This window comes from Gekko japonicus, unplaced genomic scaffold (genome assembly GCF_001447785.1).
Source record: "Gekko japonicus isolate JY-2015 unplaced genomic scaffold, Gekko_japonicus_V1.1 scaffold3432, whole genome shotgun sequence".
Taxonomy (NCBI): domain Eukaryota; kingdom Metazoa; phylum Chordata; class Lepidosauria; order Squamata; family Gekkonidae; genus Gekko; species Gekko japonicus.
In genome coordinates this window covers 11,096-35,183 of record NW_015160940.1, presented here as the reverse complement: position 1 = coordinate 35,183, position 24,088 = coordinate 11,096, and the positions used below count along the sequence as shown (strand labels likewise).

At 45.8% G+C, this 24,088-nt stretch overlaps 1 protein-coding gene across 1 annotated transcript in view; it reads right to left on the bottom strand.

Annotated features, from left to right (window-relative positions):
- USP6NL (USP6 N-terminal like) overlaps positions 1–21,380 on the bottom strand; it is a gene marked incomplete at its 5' end in the record, with an annotated part of 57,503 nt that extends 36,123 nt beyond the window's left edge. The window contains 5 exons of the mRNA XM_015425153.1: positions 4,933–5,026; positions 6,894–7,015; positions 10,089–10,137; positions 15,141–15,250; positions 21,273–21,380. Of these exons, the coding sequence (XP_015280639.1) occupies positions 4,933–5,026; positions 6,894–7,015; positions 10,089–10,137; positions 15,141–15,250; positions 21,273–21,380 (483 nt within the window). The remainder of the gene's footprint in view (positions 1–4,932; positions 5,027–6,893; positions 7,016–10,088; positions 10,138–15,140; positions 15,251–21,272) is intronic.
- Between the last annotated feature and the right edge of the window lie 2,708 nt (positions 21,381–24,088).

Genomic DNA, 24,088 nt, shown 5'->3' with positions numbered 1-24,088 from the left:
CTGCACCTCTTTTTCTACGAAATGATCCCTGGGCAGGGTATGAGCTTTCGTGAGTCACTGCTCAGAAGTGAGAAGTGACTCTCGAAAGCTAATACCCTGCCACAAATTCTGTGGACTGGACCTCTTGCCCTTTTCTACTGCCTAATTTGGTAATTATATATTGGAAATGTAAAAAAAAAGTTGGGACGTATTTTCATGTATGGTGGGTATGCGACATAGTTAAAAAATATTGGCTGATGATTCAAGAGATATTGCAAGAAATAACAGAGCTAAAAGTGCCGCTTAAGCCAGAATTATTTTTACTGAATATAATTCCAGATGTATATAAAAAGCCTGATAAGTATTTGATTTTACATGTCATAATGACAGCTAGAAATCTTGTTTGCTAAATATCGGAAATCAGAAAAAACTCTATTAATGGAAGAATTTGTACGGAATTTGCTAGAAATAGCCAAAAATGGATGTTAACAATATTGCTACAGGGGAAAGGGGAAGAAATATTCAAAAAATCTTGGACGAATGTATATAATGAAAAATAACGAAACATTGTAAGTAATTCTATATGAATTAAGGTAACTCTATTAATGGAAGAATTTGTACAGAAGTTGCTAGAAATAGCCAAAAATTGATAAGTTAACCATATTGCTACAGGGAAAGGGGGAAGAAATATTCAAGAAATCTTGGGCGAATGTATATAACGAAAAATAACAAAAAATTGTAAGTAATTCTATATGAATTAAGGTGTATGGCTAGGTAGGTTATAATAGATGGAAGATTCTCTTGTGATGAAGAAACGCTTTCAGCATATATTATGGATATTTGGAAAACTAAAAAAAAGAAAGAAAGCAGATGTTCCAAACTTGTATGTATAATTGACTATGGCCCAATTATTTAATTAATTTGCTGTATTTTAATCTCTGTATATCACTTTTACATTTATATGTAAACTGGGCGTTGTTGTCGACTGATCGGTTGGTCATAACAACGGTTGGCTGGTGAGTGGAAGAACGTGTGGGGTATATACAGATATATAATGTAGCCCATTTTGCCTCATGCACGCCAATTTAAAAACCCCAATCTTAAGCACATTTTGTTGGAATGAAATCGGACGGACTTCGGCAGAACCTTCTCTTCCCCCGGTCATAACAACGGTTGGCTGGTAAGTGGAAGAACGTGTGGGGTATACACAGATATAAATGTAGCCCATTTTGCCTCATGCATGCCAATTTAAATACCCCAATCTTGAGCACATTTTGTTGGAATGAAATCGGCCGGACTTCGGCAGAACCTTCTCTTCCCCCAAAACAGGGCTATTTTTGGGCAGGAACGCACAGGAACGGAGTTCCGGCTGGCTCCTGAGTTGGCCACGCCCAGCAGGAACTCATTAGCATAAGAGGCCACACCCAATAGCAGAAACTCATTAGGATTGGCTACATTAGGGGTGTGTGGTTCCTATTGGGTGTGGCCTATTATGCTAATGAGTTCCTGCTGGGCTTTTTCTACAAAAAGAGCCCTGTACCAAAAACAGTCTAAGGGTAGTGTTGATTCTGTCTCTTAAAAACATTACATCTGATCGAAGCATTCGCGCTGAAGAAGTGCCCAATGCAGAAAAGGGGAACTGCTGTGCTTTGCCCTACTAATAATACGCTTCTATCGTTCATAACAGTTCAATCAACGGTCAAAAGAGAACTCCGAAACCTTGCAAGGAGTTGAAATCAACCGTTCGAGGTTACGGGCACAGAACCGTGACCTTCAATGCAGACATCCTCGGCTACTTTAAGGGCATGTAAATAACTGAACCTTAAAATAACTCGTTCGCTACTGCAGCTTCCCTTCCCCAGGTTGAAACAGTCTTGACAACTGCCCTTTCCTGAAAGACCTGGGGATCTAAACTAGAGCATTCATAGGATTAAAATTCCCAGGTTTGGGGGCAAACCCAACTCCGGGCAGACGTGAGAACATAAGGAACATAAGAGAAACCATGTTGGGTCAGGCCAATGGCCCATCCAGTCTAACACTCTGTGTCAAACCCAGGTGCCATCAGGAGGTCCGCCAGTGGGGCCAGAACTCCAGAAGCCCTCCCACTGTTGCCTCCTCCCAAGCACCAGGAATACAGAGCATCAGTGCCCCAGACTCAGTGTCCCATCTCTATCTTGTAGCTAATAGCCACTGATGGACCTCTGCTCCGTATGTTTATCCACACATTATGACATTGGGAGCATATTCTGTATATCCCCCCACCCCGCACACAGGAAATCCCCCTCTCTTAGAATTGTCAGAATAAAGGTGATACAATGTGCCTTGACACCAGGGGGCGCTACATTTCTCCTTGTGCTAGAGCCAGACTGGGTATATTTGGGATGCCTCTCTTTGTCTATTCCAGAAGCTTCTCCACGATTCCCACTTCTCTTTCTCTGCCTTTGTTCTCTCTCTGAGTGGTCTGGGTGAGAGGCGAGATGCTTCTGCAGATCTCAGCTCTGCGGAAAAAAGCCAGGGGCCATGCTCAAGATCTCATTCTTCCACCTGCTTGCAGCCAGAATAGCTGGCCTCTTGGAAACAGTGCCGTTTAGGCTAGCCTTCTGTTTCATCTTCTACGTATAAATGTGAATCAGCTTCAATAAAAGTTCTCCCCCCCCCCACCAGTTGCAATATACTGGCCTGAAGAGATTTTTAATGCATATGTTTCCACATTTTCCTGACTGTGCAACTTTGCTCCATGCTCAGGGGCAGAGCATCTGCTTGGCACATGGAAGGCCCCAGGTTCAATCCCCAGCATCTCCGGTTAAAAGGACCAGGCAGGAGGTGATGTGGAAGACCTCAGCCTGAGACCCTGGAGAGCTGCTGCCAGTCTGAGTAGACAAGACTGACCTCGATGGAACGAGGGTCTGGTTCTGTATCGGGCAATTTCATGTGTGTTCATGCCAAGCCCATTTGTAATTAATTTCATATACCAAACAGGAATATGAATTACATATACCGAACAGGAACGAACGACGGTCATTGCAACGCAAACCTAAGTTTGCAGTTGCCAGCCGGAGGGCACGTTCCTAGAAGTGAGTCTCACTGAACAACATGAGGCTTGCTTCTGAGTAGACCTGCTCCTGCCATTGCCTGCAGGCCTGTTTCTAACCAAGGCTGCAGAACTCTGGCTTGGAGCCAGCTTCAACGATGCTGGTAGTACAGACATGACACTTTCCAGAGCACCCAAGCTGAAAGAGGAACAGCCCGTCATTGTGATGTAAAATGATTTTTATCGGTGGCAGAAAGCACCGTCCAGTCGCACCTACAGGGTTTTTCAAGGCAAGAGGCGTTCAGAGGCAGTTCGCCATTCCCGGCCTCTGCGGAGAGACCCTGGACTTCCTCGGTGGTCTCCCATCCAAGTACTCACCAGGGCCGACCCTGCTTAGCTTCCAAGATCTGGTGAGATCAGGCTAGCCTTGGGTCTCCAACTCAGGGCAAAAGACGATCAGACGTAGTTCGCCATTCCCTGCCTCTGCAGAGTGACCCTGGACTTCCTCGGTGGTCTCCCATGCAAGCAGAGGTCGTTTCCTGCAGGAGCGCACAGGAGCGGAGCTCCGGCAGTAAAGAGCCCAGGGGGCGGGCACATGCAACAAGCCCCGCCCCCTACTCCCAGCAGCCCTCAGTCAGAGCAAGAAGCAGCCAGGTAAGTTGCAGAGCTCCCCCCAGTTCAAAACAGTCCAGTGGCATCTTTAAAACCAAGTTTTATTCAGGTACAAGCTCTACCTCCTCTGCAAGGACAGATCTGCACGTCCCCCCCCAAAAAAAATAGCTAGCAATCCAAAACAGTCCAGTGGAGCCTGAGCAGTGGGTGTTGCCTTCTGACACACTTCCGGTGATGTCAGGGGGTGTGGCGTATGCAAATAAGCTATGCTAATGAGTTCCTGCTGGGCTTTTTCTACAAAAAGAGCCCTGCATGCAAGTATGCACCAGGGCAGACCCTGCTTGGCTTCTGAGATCTGATAAGTTCAGGCTAGCCTGGGCCATCCAGGTCAGGGCGGAACTCAGGTCAAGGCAAGAGACGTTCAGAGGTGGTTCGCCGTCGCCTGCCTCTGCGGAGCGACCCTGGGACTTCTCCGGTGGTCTCCCATCCAAGTACTAACCAAGGCTGACCCCTGCTTGGCTTCTGAGACTCGCCAAGATCGGGCTAGCCTGGGCTACCCTTTTTTACTACTTGATAATAAAAAGATTTCTCTTGCTCAAGGCAGTAAGCAAGACATCAAACTTCCACGGGCCGAGTTTTAAACTAAGTTCGCAATTCACGGCACTCGCAGGAATCCGCAGGAGCCCTGATACGAGTGGGGAAAGGAGGTTTTAAAAACTGCTGGTTCTGTGGAATGAGGCAGATCACGAGAGGGAGGGCAGGAAGGGTCGCCTCCGTGCTTAGGTCTCGTGGCCCTTTCTGACACGCCCAGGGAAATGCCGGTCGCCACTTTGGGGGTCAGGAAGCCATTTTTCTCCAGGCCAGTTTGGACAGGGATCCTGGAGGGGTTTTTTTTGTCATCTTCTGGGCATGGAACAGCGGTCACTGGGTGTGTGTGTGTGGGGGTATTTGTGAATTTCCTGCATTGTGCTGGGGGTTGGACTAGATGACCCTGGAGGTCCCCTTCCGACTCTATGATTCTATGAACTGCTGGGACAGCTGCTGACAATTCCAGATCCAGTCCCAGGCATCTCTCACCAAATGGACCTCCCGCAGGTGAGCTGACCGCTCTCTGCGACCTCGCACAGCCAATGCCAGTCAGAAGAAATTCTAAGAGGCCAAAACCAACGAATGGGCTCCATATAGGGCAACTTCAAATGTTTCCCTAAATACCAACGTCCTAATTAAACGTAGAGCTGGATTATTATTATTTTTTGGCCAACGAACGATGCCCTTTATCCAACTTCCTGTCCGTGGCGGCATTTACTTACAAAATGCTGCTTCAGCTTCGACAAACATTTCTTCATGATTTTGTCGTGGTGCTCTTGAAACCTCAACAGCTTTGGGAAACCGGTTAAAAAAAAAAAAACCGAAAAAAAAAAAAAAGGAAAGGGGGGGGGAAGGGGGAGAGGGGAAAAAAGAGAACCACCCGAGAAATTGAAACAGCGAGACGTTCCCACAAAATCTGTTCACAGCTTTAAGGAAAACGTGTTCCCTTTCAGATATGTTCGTTCCACGCAACTATTAATGTTGAAAAAGAAAAAGCGCCCTGGCCGGTGTTTTAAAGATGGTATGTGGGGGTATGGGTGTGTAAAAGTGCTGTCGAATCACAGCCAACTTATGGAGGGGTTTCAAGGCATTCAGAGAGGGTTTGCCATTGCCTGCCTCTGCGCAGCAACCCTGGACTTCTTCGGTGGTCTCCCATCCAAGGTCTAACGTGGGCCGACCCTGCTCGGGTTCTGAGATGTGACGAGATCAGGCTAGCCCTGGCCAGGACACATAATGAACGGATGGCAGTCGAACTGGCAGGCTCGGAGTTGTAATCCATGTGTTTTGGGCCCTGGCAAAGTTATCTGCTCCTGCCAACCTAGCAGTTCGAAAGCAAGAAATTGCAAGTAGATAAATAGGTACCTCTTCGGTGGGAAGGTAACAGCGTTCCGTGCGCCTTGGTGTTTAGCCATGCCGGCCACAATACCACGGAACAGGAGGACGAGAGAGGTGACAGTGGCCCCCGGGATTCTCTCGTCTTCCAAGAGTGTGGCAAAGAGGATCCAGTGGCTCCATCCCCAAATCTCCAGGAGTCTCCCGACCTGGATTCAGTAACTTTACCTCCCCATCTCCTGCTAGGGTTGCCAGCCTCCGGGTGGGCCCTGGAGATCTCCCGATTTCACCACTGATCTCCAGCTGACAGAGACCAGCTCCCCTGAAGAAAACGGCTGATTCGAAGGGTGGACTCTATGGGGTTGTACTATGCTGAGGCCCAGGGGCAGATTAACCATTAAGCAGACTAAGCACGTGCTTAGGGCACCAGGGCCAAAGGGGGCACCACAAAGTTGGGGAAAGGGTGAAAAGTTTAGTTTGTACAGTATATTGTGTTGCCATATGAATACATTTTTGAATTGCTGCAACCTGCATTGTATATCTGGTCAGACAGGTCAACAACTAAAATGGACTGGGGGTCAGTGTGGAAAGGGGAGGGCACCAAGATGGGTCAGTGCTTAGGGCACCAGTGAGCCTTCATCCGCCCCCTGCTGAGGCCCCTCCCCTCCCGGAATCCCGCCCTCTCCCAGATCCACCCCCAAAGTCACCAGGTATTTTCCAACCCAGGGCTGGCGACCTTATCTCCTGCCGGGGAGGGGGGGGGCTAGCAACCCTAGTGAGGACATGGCAACCTTCGTTCTGCCTGAAAGTGTTCCAAGTCTAAGTTACCTAGTTTTGTAAGATATGCAAAAGAAAAAAAATCCTTGCTTTTAACAATTTTTTTTTAAACCAAATTAGGACTAATCGATGCGATGCTTGAGCTTGCAGTAGCTCCTGCAGAAATGCCGCACAGCGGCTCCTTGTCTGCAGACGTCACTGTCAGAACGAAGCTTTTTGCAAACCATTGCGAATGGCTCCAAGTACCTCTTTATGGGCTTATTACATTCAATGCAGAACTTTAAAGAAACCTCCTCCATGGAGTAAACAAAAAAAAAATGGCATCCTCTAGGTCACACTAACAGCTTCAAACAGCCCAACTATTACAAATACAACTCTGAACCGTCTGCAGCAGAATAAGACCTAGATTCAACTGAGCCATTTAAAAAAGATCTTAGGGATGCCGGGGGGGAAATGGGTGTGGGGTGGGGATGAAGCGCGTGCAATAGAGTTTCTGTAAAATGCTAGAGTGCCCACTGGTCTTTACCAGGCTCCGCCCCCAAACCCACCCACCCCCAGATCTGAAAATGGCATACCATGCATAGCATGCTTGGGTCCCGAGAGCAGTTTTACCAGGGCCCAGAAGGCATCTTCTTCGTTCATGTACATAAGGAGTAAAGCTGTGATCTGGCTCATCCCCTGACAATATCCAACCTCCTGAAAACACAGAAGACAAAACATTTAGGGTTTATTTCTTTTAAGCGAAGAATCCAAAAGTGGTTGTTTTGACAGTGCAAAAATGCCGTTCGAGATGTGGAAGAGCCGGGATCTGATCAAACAATAGCCCTTGTTCATATGCTACAGAGGACACATGGGACATCCTGCGTGTGCACGCATACGAGGAAGGAGCCAATGTGTGCTCACTTTACGAATGAATTCGGACACCAGGGCCTGGATGAACATGGGGGTTTGGTTCACATATTCAGTTGTGCATATATTCAATGTAACATGAGAATGCATGTACAAAAAAACAATCAAGAGCAACGGTCCAGTAGAACTTTAAAGACTAACAAAGTTTGTGGCAGGGAATGAGCTTTATCGTGAGTCACTGCTCAGAAGCGAAAGCTCATCCATCCCCTGTCACATATTTTGTTAGTCTTTAAGGTGGGCTTGAAGCTCAACATCAAAAAAACTAAGATCACGGCATCCGGCCCCATCACTCCTTGGCAAATAGAAGGGGAAGTCGTGGAAGTAGTGACAGACTTCACGTTCCTGGGATCCCAGATCACCGCAGACTGTGACAGCAGCCATGAAATTAAAAGACGCCTGCTCCTTGGGAGGAAAGCGATGGCGAACCTAAACAGCATGATAAAAAGTAGAGACATCACCCTGCCAACAAAAGTCTGCATGGTCAAAGCAATGGTATTCCCAGTAGTCCTGTATGACTGCGAGAGTTGGACGAAAAGGAAGGCCGCGCACCGAAGAATAGATTCTTTTGAACTATGGTGCTGGAGAAGACTCTTGAGAGTCCCTTGGACTGCAAGAAGAACAAATCAGTCAATCCTAAAAGAAATCAACCCTGACTGTTCCCTGGAAGGCCAGATAAATGAAACTGAAGCCCAAATACTTTGGCCACCCAATGAGAAGGGAGCACTCACTGGAGAAGACCCTGATGCTGGGAAAGACTGAAGGTCAAAGAAGACGGGGATGGCAAAGGATGAGATGGTTAGACAGTGTCATAGATGCAATGAACATGAAATTGAGCCAACTTCAGAGGACGGCGGAAGAGAAAAACAATCTCCTGGCGGGAGCTGGTCCATGGGGTCGCGAAGAGTCGGACTCGACTGTGCGACTGAACAAAAAGGTGCTACGGGGCTCTTGCTCTTTTCTGCTGCTACAGACAGTCTAACACGGCTACCCAACTTGATCTAAAGAACAATCAAGTGTACACTGCATTACAGATTGTACATGCGTTCACCATAACCTGTGAAGAGGGCCAGATGTTTAAGGTTAATGAACAATGCTTTCCCCTCCTTCCTTCCACTGCAGACTGGGACCACAACACGGGAGAGTGAAGGCGGATTAATTTCGTCCCACGTGCATTATTTTCCTTCAAGGTGTGAGCTTTCGTGTGCATGCGCACTTTTCCAAATGCCATTTGAAAAAGGTGTGCAGCATGCCCACGAAAGCTCATAAACACGGGAGAGTGAAGTTGGCCTTAAAGGTGCCACTGGACTCTAAATTTGTTCTACGGCTTCAGACCGACACGGATGACCACCTGGATCTACATTATTTTCCTGATATACATTGGCTTTTGTAAGCTGCTGCTGGTCTGGGAGGGGAAAGACAGGTACCCGTATTATACACGTCTTTCCCACTTGCCAGGGCAAATCCACCTAAAGAGATAATGTCTTTGCCAGAGACTGGGGGAAGCGTACAAGTTTCCAAAAGGAGGACTGGTTGGAAAGTAGGGAATTGTACGTTTATCTTAGGCTCACTGCTTTACCGAAAACACAAGATGCAAATGAACTCGATGCTTACAGGAGATGCTTTGGTAATTTCCAGGTTACAGCAGTAGAATACAGCAAAGTTTTAAAATCAGATGTACTTATGTAGATTTTTATCCCACCCTATGCCTGAGGCTCAAGGTAGGTAACAATTTGAAAACAAAATCCCAAAGAAGAGAAGGGTATTTCTAGAATGTTACAGAGACAAAAAGACAGATTTTCCCAGTGTAATAATTCATTATTAACTTTCCCCCCCAATTCCCCACTTCTCCCCTCTCCTTAACACTTTTGGAAACATTGGTTGTTCCCGATGAAAGGTACTGTATGTATTGCGTTCAGTTTTGGGCACCACAATTTAAGGAGGATATAGACAAGCTGGAACGTGTCCAGAGGAGGGCAACGAAGATGGTGAGAGCTCTGGAGACCAAGTCCTATGAGGAAAGGTTGAAGGAGCTGGGTATGTTTAGCCTGGAGAGGACATGACTGCGAAAGTGATATGATCACCATCTTCAAGTACTTGAAGGGCTGTCATATAGAGGATGGTGCGGAGTTGTTTTCTGTTGCCCCAGAAGGTGGGACCAGAACCAATGGGTTGAAATGAAATCAGAAGAGTTTTCGGCTGAACATTAGGAAGAACATCCCGACAGTTAGAGCAGTTCCTCAGTGGAACAGGCTTCCTCGGGAAGGTGGTGGGCGCTCCTCCTTTGGAGCTTTTCAAACAAGAGGCTAGATGGCCATCTGACAGCAATGCGGATTCTGTGAACTTAGGCAGATCATGAGAAGGGAGGGCAGGAAGGGTTGCCTCAGTGCTTAGTTCTCGTGGCCCTTTCTTACACGCCCAGGGAAATGCTGATCACCACTTCGGGGTCAGGAAGCCATTTTTCTCCAGGCCAGTTTGGCCGGGGATCCTGGAGGTTTTTTGGTCATCTTCTGGGTGTGGAACAGCGGTCACTGGGGGTGTGTGTGGGGGGAGGTATTTGTGAATTTCCTGCATTGTGCAGAGGGTTGCACTAGATGACCCAACTCTATGATTCTATGACACTGTGACCCCCCCTCCTTCCAGCAAGTTTCAAAAAAGTAATGGACTTAGATTTTATTTTTAAAGTTTGGGCAGTGTCTTGTCAAGAATCAATAGCGCTCTTCCTTATGACAGTGAGTCACTCTTCTCTTGCTTACATTCACTCTTTTCATTCAGCGTTTAGCTTTTCTATCAATGCCGTCACCTTTGATTTTAAGAGTAAGCTTAAGATATAAGCAGAATAGTATATCGGGTGGTGACTTACCGTGTTATATATAGAGTAAGCAGCTAAAACGTGGAATAAGGATTGTTGCCTAGAAAGAAGCAAAGACAAATGTAAATAAGCCAAAATGGACTTTTCTCCAAGCTAAAGAGCCCTAAGCGCTTTAACCTTTCCTCATAGGGAAAGTGTTCCAACCCTTTTATCACTCTTGCTTACATTCACTCTTTTCATTCAGCGTTTAGCTTTTCTATCAATGCCGTCACCTTCGATTTTAAGAGTAAGCTTAAGATATAAGCAGAATAGTATATCGGGTGGTGACTTACCGTGCTATATATAGAGTAAGCAGCTAAAACATGGAATAAGGATTGTTGCCTAGAAAGAAGCAAAGACAAATGTAAATAAGCCAAAATGGATACAAATGGGCTGTTGAATTGGATTTGGGGTAGGAATTTCACCAACTGCACATTTGGAAATAAAGGAGTCAATATATTATGGTGCACCACCTCCAGGCTTTGACAGGGATCCCACCTTATGATTAGGGTTGCCAACCTCCAGGGGGCAGCTGGAGATCTCCTGGGATTACAACTGATCTCCAGGCGACAGAAATCAGTTCACCTGGAGAAAATGGCGGCTTTGGAAGGTAGACTCCTATGGCAAGATACCCCATTGAAGTCCATCCCCTCCCGAAACCCCGCCCTCCTCAGCCCCCCCCCAAATCTCCAGGTATTTCTCAACCCAGAGCTGGCAACCCTAATGACAAATGAGCTATGTAGTTTTTTGGGTCACTGTCATGCGTTCAGATTATGACTTGCGGGACAGCAGACACAGAATAGTCATTAGGAAGTTGAACTACTATCTTACTTTGCTTCTGGGGGGGGGAGGAAGTATAGTTGGCCTGTGTTTTTTTCAAAACATATTAGCACCAATCATCGTTCCCTCTAAGCTGAGTTAGTGTGAGCTAGCTCACAGTTTTTTAGCTTCCAGCTCACACATTTTTGTCTTCGCTCAGGAAGGATGGCTCCAGAGCAGTGTTCCCTCTAAGCTGAGTTAGTGTGAGCTAGCTCACAGTTTTTTAGCTTCCAGCTCACACATTTTTGTCTTCGCTCAGGAAGGATGGCTCCAGAGCCAACTAATTGATGCAGCAGCCAAATAACTCACTCACAAGACTCCACAGCTTAGAGGGAGCATTGGAGCCAATGGGAATAAAAAAACCTTTGAACGTGACAAAAAGAAGTAGAATTCATTGCTCTTGTTGCTGTTCAGCCAGCACAGACCAACTTCAGAAGGGAGCACAAAGGCCGATTGCAAAGGGAACCCTGGTTGGAAAAGTAAATGAGGAGGTGGGCTGAAAGCTTCCATTCACAACTGTTTAGTGCCTCCTTTCAGAAGTGACATTATGCATTTTTAAATAAGGCAAAAGAAATACTTCGTTAATATGAGGTCATCGTTCTGAAACAAAGAGGAGCATTCAGAACACATGGTAACTTTCACGTGAACACATACATTTATGACATACAAACAACTAAGGGAGAAAAAGAAATTCACACAAAAGGGTGGAGACTACGGGGTGTGCATTCGGTATATACCAAGCCGATCTAGCTACTGATCTAGCTGAGCCTGAGTAAACGCCGATATTATTCGGCTTTCATTTGAGCTCGACTTGGAGAAGGTGTTTAGAGACACCCTGGTCTCTTTAAATGCCTTGAGTTCACTCACCGACGATGACGGCATGTCTTGGAGTAGGCACTTAAAGAGACAGCAGCCTCTTTGAATACCTTCTGAGTTCACTCGCCGAGTTGTGCTGCAGCAGTGGCTGCAGCAGCACAGCTTGGATAAGGCATTTACCTTAAATGCTTTTTCTAAGCTGCACTGTGGTGACGGAACTTGGCAAATGCCTGAGGTCTCTTTAGATGCCTCTGTTTTTCCTCCATTAAAAGCAATGGTGGGTGGGGGCACCTTCTTTGAAGCCCAAAGAATTGGATCCTCTGGTCCAATCTTTTTAAAACTTGGGGGGGGCGGGGTGTTTGAGGAGAGACACCGGTAGCTATTCTGCAAATTTGGTGCCTATACCTAAAAAAAAAATCCATTCCTCTCACAGCTGCGAATACCCCTGGATCAATTCTCCATTATACCCTATGGTCACGGTTCCCATAGCGTATAATGGAGCTTAATAAATTTGGGTTCCCCAAATATTTACCTGAATCCCAATACCATACCGATATTTGGGATTCGGGGAAAACGGGAAACACCGATATTTTTGGGGTCCAATAGACCCGAATCTGAATAATATCGATTTTTTTCCCCTGCACACCCCTAATGGAGACCCTTTATTACATACTGGAACAAAATCAAACCAGAAGAAAATGTGAAATGGGGTGTGTTTTGTTTAACAATTTGTGTGAAACTGATGTATAAGAGAGCAGCATGGTCAGAGATTTGTAGATTACTGTATAGTTGAGGGGCCTTTTTTTGCGTTTTTTTTCTTTTTCAAATATACTACATGTCTCTGGGGAAAACGCTTATTATGCTGCACATATTATATAAAATTAAAAAATATTAACACATGAAGCACTATATGCACTGGTTTAATTAAGAATAAATTAGATTTGAAACTCATTGCTCATGTTCTCCTCAGGGAAGCCATAAAGGATTTCATAAGGAAAACTATCTTCATTTAGGCAGAAATTACTTTTATGCACCATCGTATGCACAGAATTCCTTTACTGACAAGTCTGAGAAAACGCTTAATCAAAAATGACTTGCGTGGCAGACTTTTAAAATACCCTCAAATGCCTCTGAGCCCCTCCATACAGGTTGTACATGTCAGATATGATCTATGTTTAATATTAACCTGTCACGTCACTTTGACAACTGGTCAAATTTATATCTTAACATGCCCTGAGTTCAAGGTATCAGGAACTGACTTTAAGTCGTTGGAATCCAGCTATGACAGGAATCCTGAATTTAGGAACTTGGGAGTCGGAAATCTGTGTGTCTAAAAGGGCTGTTGCAAGATTGCCCCCCGGCTAAGCCAGCATTGCGGTATACTTTTATGGCTCCAGAGGCCCCCAGTAGGGTTGCTAGTGTTCCCTCTAAGCTGAGTTAGTGTGAGCTAGCTCACAGGTTTTTAGCCTCCAGCTCACACATTTTTGTGTTAGCTCAGGAAGGAGGGCTCCAGAGCAAACTAATTTGTACAGTTGCTCGCTCACAGCTTTAATGCCAGTAGCTCCCAAAGTAGAATGTTTGCTCACAAGGCTCCACAGCTTAGAGGGAGCGTTGTTGGGTCATCCTGGCCAGCGTCAGGGGGTGGGAGGTAGGGTTGCCAGATCCAGGTTGGGAAACTCTTGGGAGTTTTGGGGATTGACCCTGGAGATGACAGGGGCCTCAGTGGAGTACAATGCCTCCAAAGTCCACCTTCCAAAGTATCCCTTTTCTCCAGGAACACTGATCTCTGTAGTTTGGAAATGGGCTGTAATTCCAGGGGATCCCTGGGCCCCACCTGGAGCCAATGTTCCCTCTAAGCTGTGGAGTACTGTGAGCAAAAATTCTTACTTTGTGAGCCACTGGCATTAAAGTTGTGAGCGAGCGATTTGGCTGCTGCAGAAATTAGTTTGCTCTGGAGCCCTCCTCCCTGAGCTAAGACAAAAATGGGTGAGCCAGAGGCTAAAAAACTGTGAGCTAGCTCACACTAACTCAGCTTAGAGGGAACACTGATCCCTAGCACCCAGAGCAAATGGCTGGGTCATTTTGCGCAAAATCTGTAAAACAAATAGCTGATCTTTACTTCACTTCTATTTTTCAACACAGATCGGTCTCCATGTCTGTAGCGGGGCTGCTATAGCAAGAGACCTCCCACTGGCAGCCCTTGTCGCTCACCAACACTCCAAGCAGTAGTGGGATAATCACAACAAAAACAAGAACAACAACAACAACAAGAAAGTCAGTGTCCTTGCTGCTGCCACATCACTTCTGGGGAACACCCAGAAGCAGGGCTATTTTTGGGCAGGAACGCACAGGAACGGAGTTCCGGCTGGCTCCCAAGTTGGCCACGCCCAGCAGGAACTCATTAGCATAATAGGCCACACCCAACAGCAGAAACTCATTAGGATTGGCTACATTAGGGGTGTGTGGCCTAACATGCAAAGGAGTTCCTGCTACAAAAAAGCCCTGGGTTTGGACAACAAACAAGGTAAACAGAACAACAAGCAAAAGGTGGGTGTGGCTGGATAACCACACTTCTGGTAACATGGGGGTGCGGCCTAATGTGCTAATGAGCTGTGCTGTCAGGGGTGTGGCCTAATATGCTAATGAGTTTCTGGTGTTGGCTGTGGCCTATTATGCTAATGAGTTCCTGCTGGGCTTTTTCTACAAAAAGAGCCCTGCGGAGGGTAGCATTCAGAATCACCAGAAACTATTTGGTAAAACCATAAAGTTTCCAGCGATTCCAAGAGCTACCCTACATTGCTTCTGGGTTTTCCCTGGGAAATGATGTGGCAGTGGAAAGGACTTTGCAGCGCCTTTGTGTCCCTCCCTCCCCATAACCCTCCAACCGCTTGCCAGGCATGGCCAATCTAGTGTGTGGGCATGGCTGATCTTCCAGAGGAGGAAATCTGGTGATGGGCCAGACCACGAGTGAATGAGTTCCCAACAACATTTGAAAATGAAATCGTATTATAATGAAATAGTGGGTTTTTGAGCTGATGTGAACCACTTGGAGGACCGCTGCGTGGAACGAGGGGCGCTAGAAAGTCATCAGATGAATAAATAAATATTTACTGCTTTTCTTCAACATGCAAATCAAAATAACTAATGATAACTTATGGCCCTCTGACCTTTCAGAGAGTCAAATGCATTTCTATGCATAAATTTGCTGTTACAGGAACACAACAGGCCAAAAGCATGCGGGGAATGGAATTCTAGAAGCAGTCTCAATTATTTACAGACACACACACACACAATATGTACTGCTGTTTTTTGCAATCGGCAGGAGAGAGCGTTAGCTCAGAATCTTTCAAAGTCTGAAATACGAGCTGTGCCCGTTTGAAACCCTGGAGATCAAACAGGTTAAGAAACACTGGAGAAATATTTACTTACTTCACTCCATATCGATCTCTAAACATGATATGATCCCGATATGTCCGATTGACATCTAGATCGATTTGCCTGATGTCCGGGGAGCTCATTCTGGCTTGGGTTTTTAAGGTCTAGGGGACAGAAAGAATTCAACACATGTTTATGTGAAGCAAACCACTGATGTATAAATCCGATGGAGCGTGCATGCACACAGAAGCTTACACCCAGAATTAAACTCTGCTGGTTTTAAAGATGCCACTGAACCCACAGTTTGTTATATAAATCTGTACACAATCATAATGGCAGCCTAGTTTTCATCCAGAGGGAAAACCCACACTTAGGATATGCATCAATGGTTCCCAAACCAGGCAGTACTGCCCCATGGGGGTAGTGGGATTACCTGGGGAGCGCTAAGAGGCAAGGGGATGGAATTGGAGGTGGGCCTCTTCAACTGCATTGGCTACTTATTTATGATTGGCCAGGTTATGGCACCATGCTGGCCAATGGCACTCCGAGTTTCTGCCCCTGCATAGTGTTGAAGATTGGTGGAAACTACTGGAAATTTTAGTATGTATTACACCAGAGCTCAAGCCGGACCACTAGACTGCATTTTAAGAAACCGTTCCCCACTGTGTATGTTTTCATCTTAGTCATTTTTGAAGTTTTTGCTGGTAAATCCTCAACATAATAGCATTGACTATGGTATTTGTTTTCCTGTGTTCTCAGTTAACAGGTGGAATTCACCGCTGCAGGCAGTGGCGGCAGCTACAAGCATAGGTAGCGTCAAGAGGGGATTAGAGAAACGTAAGGAGCAGAGGTCCATCAGTGGCTATTAGCCACAAGGTATAGATGGAGCACTACGTCCAGGGCAGTGTTCTTGGTCCTTGCGGGGACACCAGTGAGAGGGGCTTCTGGAGTTCTGGGCCCGCTGGTGGACCTCCTGATGGCACCTGGTATTTTTGGCCACTGTGTGACACAGAGCGTTGGACTGGACAGGCCATTGGCCTGATCTAGCATTGGCTTCTCTTATGTTCTTAATGAACCTGTTGATTATGAAGTTTACTTTTTAACTATATGTGTTCTTTTTGTCGCAGCCTGCCCAATGGTCATATTTGTAGGTTATATAAGGATTTTAAATTTCTCAATAACTGTTTTCAAAAAGGAACCAACAAGAAAAAAATTGGGGTTGTAGAAGGGAAAAAAATTAAGGAAAATTTAGGGTATAAATAATTAAATTTCTGGCAACAAAAGAAAAAAATCATCGTAAATAAATATAAGTATTGGGGGGAAATTGGGTATCTTTTTGGCAAAAAAACCTATATTTTAAGACAAACTTTTATAAACAGAACAAAGTTTGAGTCCAGGGGCACCTTTAAGACCAACAAAGTTTAATTCTGGCTATAAGCTTCTGTATGCATGCACACTTCTTCAGATAGAAGTCTATATACACGTGAAAGCTCATACCCAGAATTAAAAACTTTGTTGGTCTTAAAAGTGCCCCTGGACTCAAACTTTGCTCTATTGCTTCAGACCCACACGGCTTCCCACCTGAATCTTTTAGAAAGAAAATATATTGCCTTTATTCAGAATTGCAGTAATAAAATGAAGACGGGATGCTTTGGCACAATACCGCTTCTTTGGTGCTGAAACATTAGAGGAGGAAAGGTAATCAGGGTAATGCCGCTTCTGTATGCATGCACACTTCTTCAGATAGAAGTCTATATACACGTGAAAGCTCATACCCAGAATTAAAAACTTTGTTGGTCTTAAAAGTGCCCCTGGACTCAAACTTTGCTCTATTGCTTCAGACCCACACGGCTTCCCACCTGAATCTTTTAGAAAGAAAATATATTGCCTTTATTCAGAATTGCAGTAATAAAATGAAGACGAGATGCTTTGGCACAATACCGCATAACATCAGAGGAGGAAAGGTAATCAGGGTAATGCCGATCACCACTTTGGGGTCAGGAAGGGATTTTCCTCCAGGCCAGCTTAGCCCAGGGATCCTGGATGTTTTTTGCCTTCCTCTGGGGCATAGACAGGGATCACAGGGGAAGAGGTAGCTATTAATTCCCTGCCTTGTGCGGGGGGTTGAACTAGGTGACCCTTGAGGTCCCTTACAGCTCTATGTTTCTATGAAGAGCAATTTTTGTGGGATGCAAGGAGTGTTCGCTCTAAGCTGAGTGAGTGTGAGCCGGCTCACAGTTTTTAGCCTCCAACTCTCAGATTTTTGTCTTGGCTCAGGAAGGATGGCTCCAGATCAAACTAATTTATGCCGTAGCCAAATCACTCACTCACAGCTTTAATGCCAGTAGCTCACAAAGTGGAATTTTTGCTCACAAGACTCCACGGCTTAGAGGAAGCATTCGATGCAAGGCCAGTTCCGGGACAGGGGAAGCTCAAACCAAGAGATCCATCAGTTGGATTTCCCACATTCCTTAACAGCAAGACGGCAGAACGTTCTAATCATACCAGACCTTCATCTTGGATGGAATCCTCTGATCATGAGAGGACTTTAGGGAGGTTGATATTGGAGAGGAGGAGGAGGAGGAGGAGATTGGATTTATACCCCACCCTTCACTTTCATGAGCAACTGCTCACTTCTTCATATATTTGAATGACTGCTGAAGATACCTGAAGAGGTGAGCGGTGACTCACAAAAGCTCCTCCCCTGCCACAAATTCTGTTAGTCTTTAAGGTGCCAACTGGACTCTTGCTCTTTTCTACTGCTGCAGACAGACGGACAGGGGTGACTTATCTTGATCTATCTACACAGGCCTGCATTTATATTATGGGTATACCGAAGTTCCTATTAGATTGCCTGAACAGTTTAGTCTAATTGCCGGCTGGAGTTTTGGCTAGAAGCACAGACTTGACTCTCAAGAATTCCCAAGACATTTTTTTTTAAAGCCTTCATAGAGAATTGCTTCTTTATACCCTGGTGGGCCTATTCCTTTTTCCTGCACATATCACTAGGTGGCATCCATAACCTTTGGAGATGCAGCCACTTCGCTTTAATCTGTTTCTGTTCAGTATTTCATAGTTCGGCTCATCACCGTTTTGGTTAAGAGTGTCTGTTGGTCATTAGAGAAAGTAAGTGCAGGGGGAAGCGGTTAGTGTCGGATTAGGGTGGAGGTGACTGGGGTTTAAATCCCTGCTCTGCCACAGACCTCCATAGGTACCTTAGGCCAGCCAGTGTCTCTCAGCCTAGCCTACCTCACAGGACAGTTGTAAGGAGGGAAGAACCGATGTAAAACCTCCTTGTAAGAAAGGAGGGATCAAATGTGGATTTTTATTTTTTTTTAAATCATGGATTTTCAAAGGTTCTTGCAAACCAAACTACTGAACATTGTTATCATAATCTTCCTGATTCTTCTATTCGTGGATGTCAGAGGCATTGCCTTCGAAGGCTTTAATTGTCACTGCAAGGTTAAAAGCAACGGTCATGGTGCATAATGAAATTAACCCGCAGACAGAGCTTGCAAAATCTGTCACCCGGTTTTTTTTTCCCCATGCAGCATTCGACATAGCAGCTAAAGGTTTGTAACTGTGAAATCCTTTATGATTTAATTTGATTTACAAACTGTAAATTGAGAGCCGGGAAATGAAGCGCCCAATCGTTTATTAATTGTCCGACCACCTCTTTTGCAAATGTCATGCATTTGGCACGAACGTCTCGAGTGAAATATATCTCTGTTACGGGGCAGCCGAGGTTTTATTTCTATTTGTATGCAGCTCAGTACGATACCAGGAGCTACACAGGAGGTGTTTGACTGATGGCTTGACTATCTCTTATTTAATGAAAAGTGGCTGGGGGAAGGGGGGCCCACTTTAAATCTTTACACGCCTGACAGTTTTCCGCTCAAAACTGACTCCCTCACAGGAAGCTGCCTTATACTGAATCAGGCCATTAGTCCATCAAGGTCAGTTGTGCCCGAGGCACTTCCACTGAGCCACAGTCCTTCCGCAAATTGCTTTTCCAGCTGTGTGGGGAAAAGACAGGGGTATTCTCTCCTTGTGGTCATCTATATACTAATAGCCAAGAGGCCCCCTCCATTCGGATATCTAAATCCGCACATCGGGGGCACTTGGGGGGCAGAGAGATTTTCCTGCACACTTGGGGCAGTCCCCAGGTGTGCAGAAAAATCTGAAACTATACGGGCTGGCCCAGCGGGAGCCGCATGGGCCTCGCCGTTGGTGTGGGAGGGGGGAGGCTTGGACTGGCTGGGAGCCACGTGGGCCTTGCCATTGGTGCTGGGGGGGAGAATTGGAGGGCCCGGACCTCGGCATTGGGGCGTCGGGCGAGGGAGGGGGGGGAAGGCTTGCCTGTGGCTGCTTCCTCCTCCATGTGGAGCTCCTTCGCCCCCCACGAATATCGCGGGTCCCCACTTTTTGTTCTACATAATGTTAGGTCTAGGGGTGCTGGCATGAGGGTGGCGACAGGGCAGGAGACTTGCCGTTGGGGGGAGCCATCACTGGTGGTGTAACAACATCAATCATGACATGCTGATGTTCAGGCTGTGCCTGAAGTGACATATTGACATCACCGGTGATGTTCTAGCACTTGGCAAAAACCACAGAGTTTCTGACTGAATGCTGGGGTGTCACCGGCGACATAATGACGTTACTTCTGGTCATGCCAGAATGTTAAAGCGAGTATCGTAAAGCACTTCTCAGGCACAGGAGAATGTTAACCCAGTTTAAAAGAACTGTCCCTGATTAAAATCCCAGGGTTGGGCCCAGGCGAGCCTCAAAGGGAAGGGCATTCTGCAGGCAAGGTGTCATCACTGAAAAGGCACTGTCCCTGGTCATAAGAACATAAGAACATAAGAGATGCCAATGTTGGATCAGGCCAAAGGCCCATCCAGCCCAACACTCTGTGACACACAGTGGCCAGAAATACCAGTGCCATCAGGAGGTCCACCAGTGGAGCCAGGACATTAGAAGCCCTCTCACTGTTGACCCCCCCCCAAGCACCAAGAAGACAGAGCATCACTTGCCCCAGAGTCCCTATCTATACCTTGTGGCTAATAGCCACTGATGGACCTCTCCTCCATATGCTTATCTAATTCCCTCTTGAAGCTGTCCATGCTTGTAGCCGCCACCACTTCCTGTGGCAGTGAATTCCATGTGTTAATCATTCTTTGGGTGAAGAAGGACTTCCTTTTATCCGTTCTAACCCGACCGCTCAGCAATTTCATGGAGTGCCCACGAGTTCTTGTATTGTGAGAAAGGGAGAAAAGTACCTCTTTCTCTACCTGCTCTTTCCCATGCATAATCTTATAAACCTCAATCATGTCACCCCTCAGTCGTCGTTTCTCCAAGCTAAAGAGCCCTAAGCGCCTTAACCTTTCCTCATAGGGAAAGTGTTCCAACCCCTTTATTTCATGTCTGAAGGCAGGGCTATCAAGAGGAGGGGCTGTGACAGAGATATTTATTTATTTACTTCACTTATAACCTGCCTTTCTCCACAGCGGAGAACCAAATCGGCTTACGTTGTTCTCTTCTTCTCCGCTTTATCCTCACAAGAACCCCGTGAGGCAAGTTCGGCTATCTGTGACTGACTCATAGTCATCCAGGAAGGTTCCAGGGCACAGCAGGGATTTAAACCTGTCTCCCAAATCCTAGGCCTACGCTCCAATCACTACACCATAGAGTCTCACAGACCACACTGGTGGGCTGGACAGTGTGAGAAGAGGCAGCCCTCCAAGGACCCTGGCCTCCAGCCATGTAGGGCCTTAAACATGAGAACCAGCACTTCAAACTGGGCCCAGAAATAGAGGGCCGAAGCCAGCGATATAAATCCACAGTGGAGACTTGCAAGGGCAGGAGAAATTGAGGAGTGGGTCACTGAAACAACCCCCGCGCATAAACACACGCATGGAATCAAAAAGAGTAATTTCTATTCAGATTTTCTTCAAACTAGAAATGCGCCGTTTTGGAGAGGGAAAGGAAAAAAACCAGGGCACGAAGGATAACAAAAACGGGTAAAAACATGCAAAAAGGCAATGAATTTCTTTTAAGCTTTTTTTATATATATAAAAAACTATTATTTTTTTATTCCTTTTGGTATACAGCGGAAAATTTAAGCTCTCTGTTTTCTGGTTTTCAGATATCCAAGCCGACGGCTCGTTTCCTATCTCGAAAACTCACATTATAGTAGTCCTTCATTTCTTCTTTCATTTTAGGAACGTCGAGCAACAAAGACCAAATTTCACCTCTCAGCTGCAGCGGGATTCCTTTATAAATTCTCCTATGAAACTGGAAAGGGGGGGAGGGAAGAGATGAAAATAGATTAATTTTAGCAGAAAGCAAACCAGAAAAGATACCATGTGACTGCCCTGCCATTTCTACAGACCAGGGGCTGTAACCTGGGAAAGGAAAGACATCGCATTAATTGCCTAGGCAGAAAGAAATGTGAGGAATGAAAATTTCAGAAATAGTGGATGACTACGGATGAAGGTTAAAGCAGAAAGTACCAAAGCAGGATTGTGGCTGAACATCCGGAAGACAAAAATAATGACTACTGGGGAATTACACGACTTTAAGGCTGACGACGAAGAAACTGAAATTGTTCCAAGATTTTCTATTCCTTGGCTCCATCATCAACCAAAAGCGAGACAGCAACCCAGAAATCAGAAAGAGGCTGAGACTGGGAAGGGCAGCCCTGAAGGAACTAGAAAAGATTCTTCTTGTTTTTAAAAAAGAAGTTTTATTAGTTTATATAAAGAAAGAGGGAAAGGGGGGGGGAAGGGGAGAAAAGAAAATGAACAGAAATATACAAAATTCCAATTTGCATGCATATCTTCTCACTGCAATTCCACAACTATTTCATCTATCATTCTTATTATTCTTCCCTTAATCTTATTCTCTCAGTACTTGAGTTTTAAACAGTCATAATAAAACGCCTTCCCAGGTCCCATAAATTCTTCTTCTATTTTTCCTCTTAATATGTTTGTCTTAAGTGTAAGGATGTCCCACTGGTCTCCAAGATAACCAAAGTTTGTGAACTGAAGAGCCACCACGAACCTCCACAAATTTTAAGGCAGTTCATGGCAGTTCGTGAAGAGCGGAAAGCAGGGAGTTATCTGAAGAAGTGAGCAGGGACTCACAAAAGCTCCTACCCAGCCACAAATTTTGTTCGTCTTTAAGGCGCGACTGGACTCTTGCTCTTTTCTACTGTATTTTCATGCCACCCTTCCTCCACAGACCTCTGGGCAGTATATATGGCTCCCTCTTACTCCATTTTATCCCCACAACGACCCTGTGAGGTAGATCAGGTACAGAGAAGGTATCCCAAAATCATACAGAAACCCACACGGGGTGGGGGGGGGGATTTGAACCTGGTGCTCTCTGGTGCTGGACTGACAGTATAGCTGTCACACCAACTCTACAAATGAAGGAAAGGAATCTATTAAGGGGTGAGTTATGTGTCCTGAATTCGCATTGAGAAGATTCTGACAAAGCTGAAGAGTGTTGAGACAGCAGAAGACAAGTCGCGTCTCCGGAATCTCCCACAGCTTTGCAGACTTTCCCAAAAGCGGCTGACACTCAGATCTAATTGTTCTGAAAAACCAGGAAGACCTTCTCGTTCCAGACTGATGCTACAAGATTCTGGCTAAAAAAAATAAAAATAAAACATTGAACTAGATTAGGATCCCCTATTGTCTGCCTCAGATTTTCAGAGGCACGGAAAATCCTATAAGCTGCCAAAATAGTAAGAGAGATATCTCCTTTGAGGGGGGGGGGGAGAAATCGTTTATGTCACTGGCTTAGCAATACAAGTGAAAGCATGAACTGAATGCATTGGTGAAAAATCTTTTTGTTTGGTTTAGTTTTGGAGCCTGAATGGAAAAGGAGAGAGGCAATTTAAAGGCAGTTAACTAAGCCAGAGACAGTTTTATTTATTCAAAACACTTCTATGCTGCCGTTCTACCCAATTCAGGGTCCACAAGGCGACGAACATTTATATAGAAGAAGAAGAGATTGGATTTATACCCTTCCCTTCATCCAGAGTCTCAGAGCGGCTTACAATCTCCTTCCCTTCCTCTCCTCACAACAGATACCCTGTGAGGTAGGCGGGGCTGAGAGAGCTCTGAGAGAACTGCTCTTGAGAGAACAGCTCTGAGAGAACTTGTGACTGACCCAAGGTCACTCCAGCAGCTGCAAGTGGAGGAGTGGGGAATCAAACCCAGTTCTCCCAGATCAGAATCCATGCTCTTAGCCACTACACCAAACAACAACTAAACATACTATACACACATTAAAGCGTTTGAAACAGGAGGAGGCCTAGTAACAGTCAGTGAGGGAAATGCCAAACAAAACAAAAAAATTGATACCTGCTAGCACAAGGGCCCACCACAGGTTTCTTGGTGCCCACCAAAGGTTTTTAGAAAGTGGGGTGGGCTTTTACTTAGCAAGGCTTCTGATTGACTGCTGGAAGTTTGATTGGCTGTGTGGATTTTAAAAAAAAATTTTTTTGCTTTGGCAACAGCTGCCACCACAGAACAAGGATCTTCACTGTGTGGCTGAAGGTTGTTGCAGAATTAGGGCCTGGACTGAGCCTCAGTTCCCTGCTAAACCTGATACTTCAATTTCTGTGGTAATTAGCCTCTATCGTTCAATCTTTGGTTCTGTTTCCCAGGAGGCTACAGGACTCTGCTGGCGCTGTGGCCTTCTGGGACCGATAACTCTGCACATGACTTTTACCTCAGAGGATGTTTATATATTCCAGAACTTAGTGGTGTCACTATCAGAATCAAAATGGATATGGTATCTGAGGCTGCGGTCACATGGAGCAGTAGCCACGCTACAGAGACGGAAGATAGGTGGATTTTCCGGGCGCGATCACAGCGTCACATCTGGGAAGCGTAGAGCTCCCGTGGCGAACCCGAGGCTTCCCGCCGAAGATGCGGGGTAAAAAACTAGTACCTCCGAGGTACTAGTTTCCAGAAACCGCGGGGCAAGGG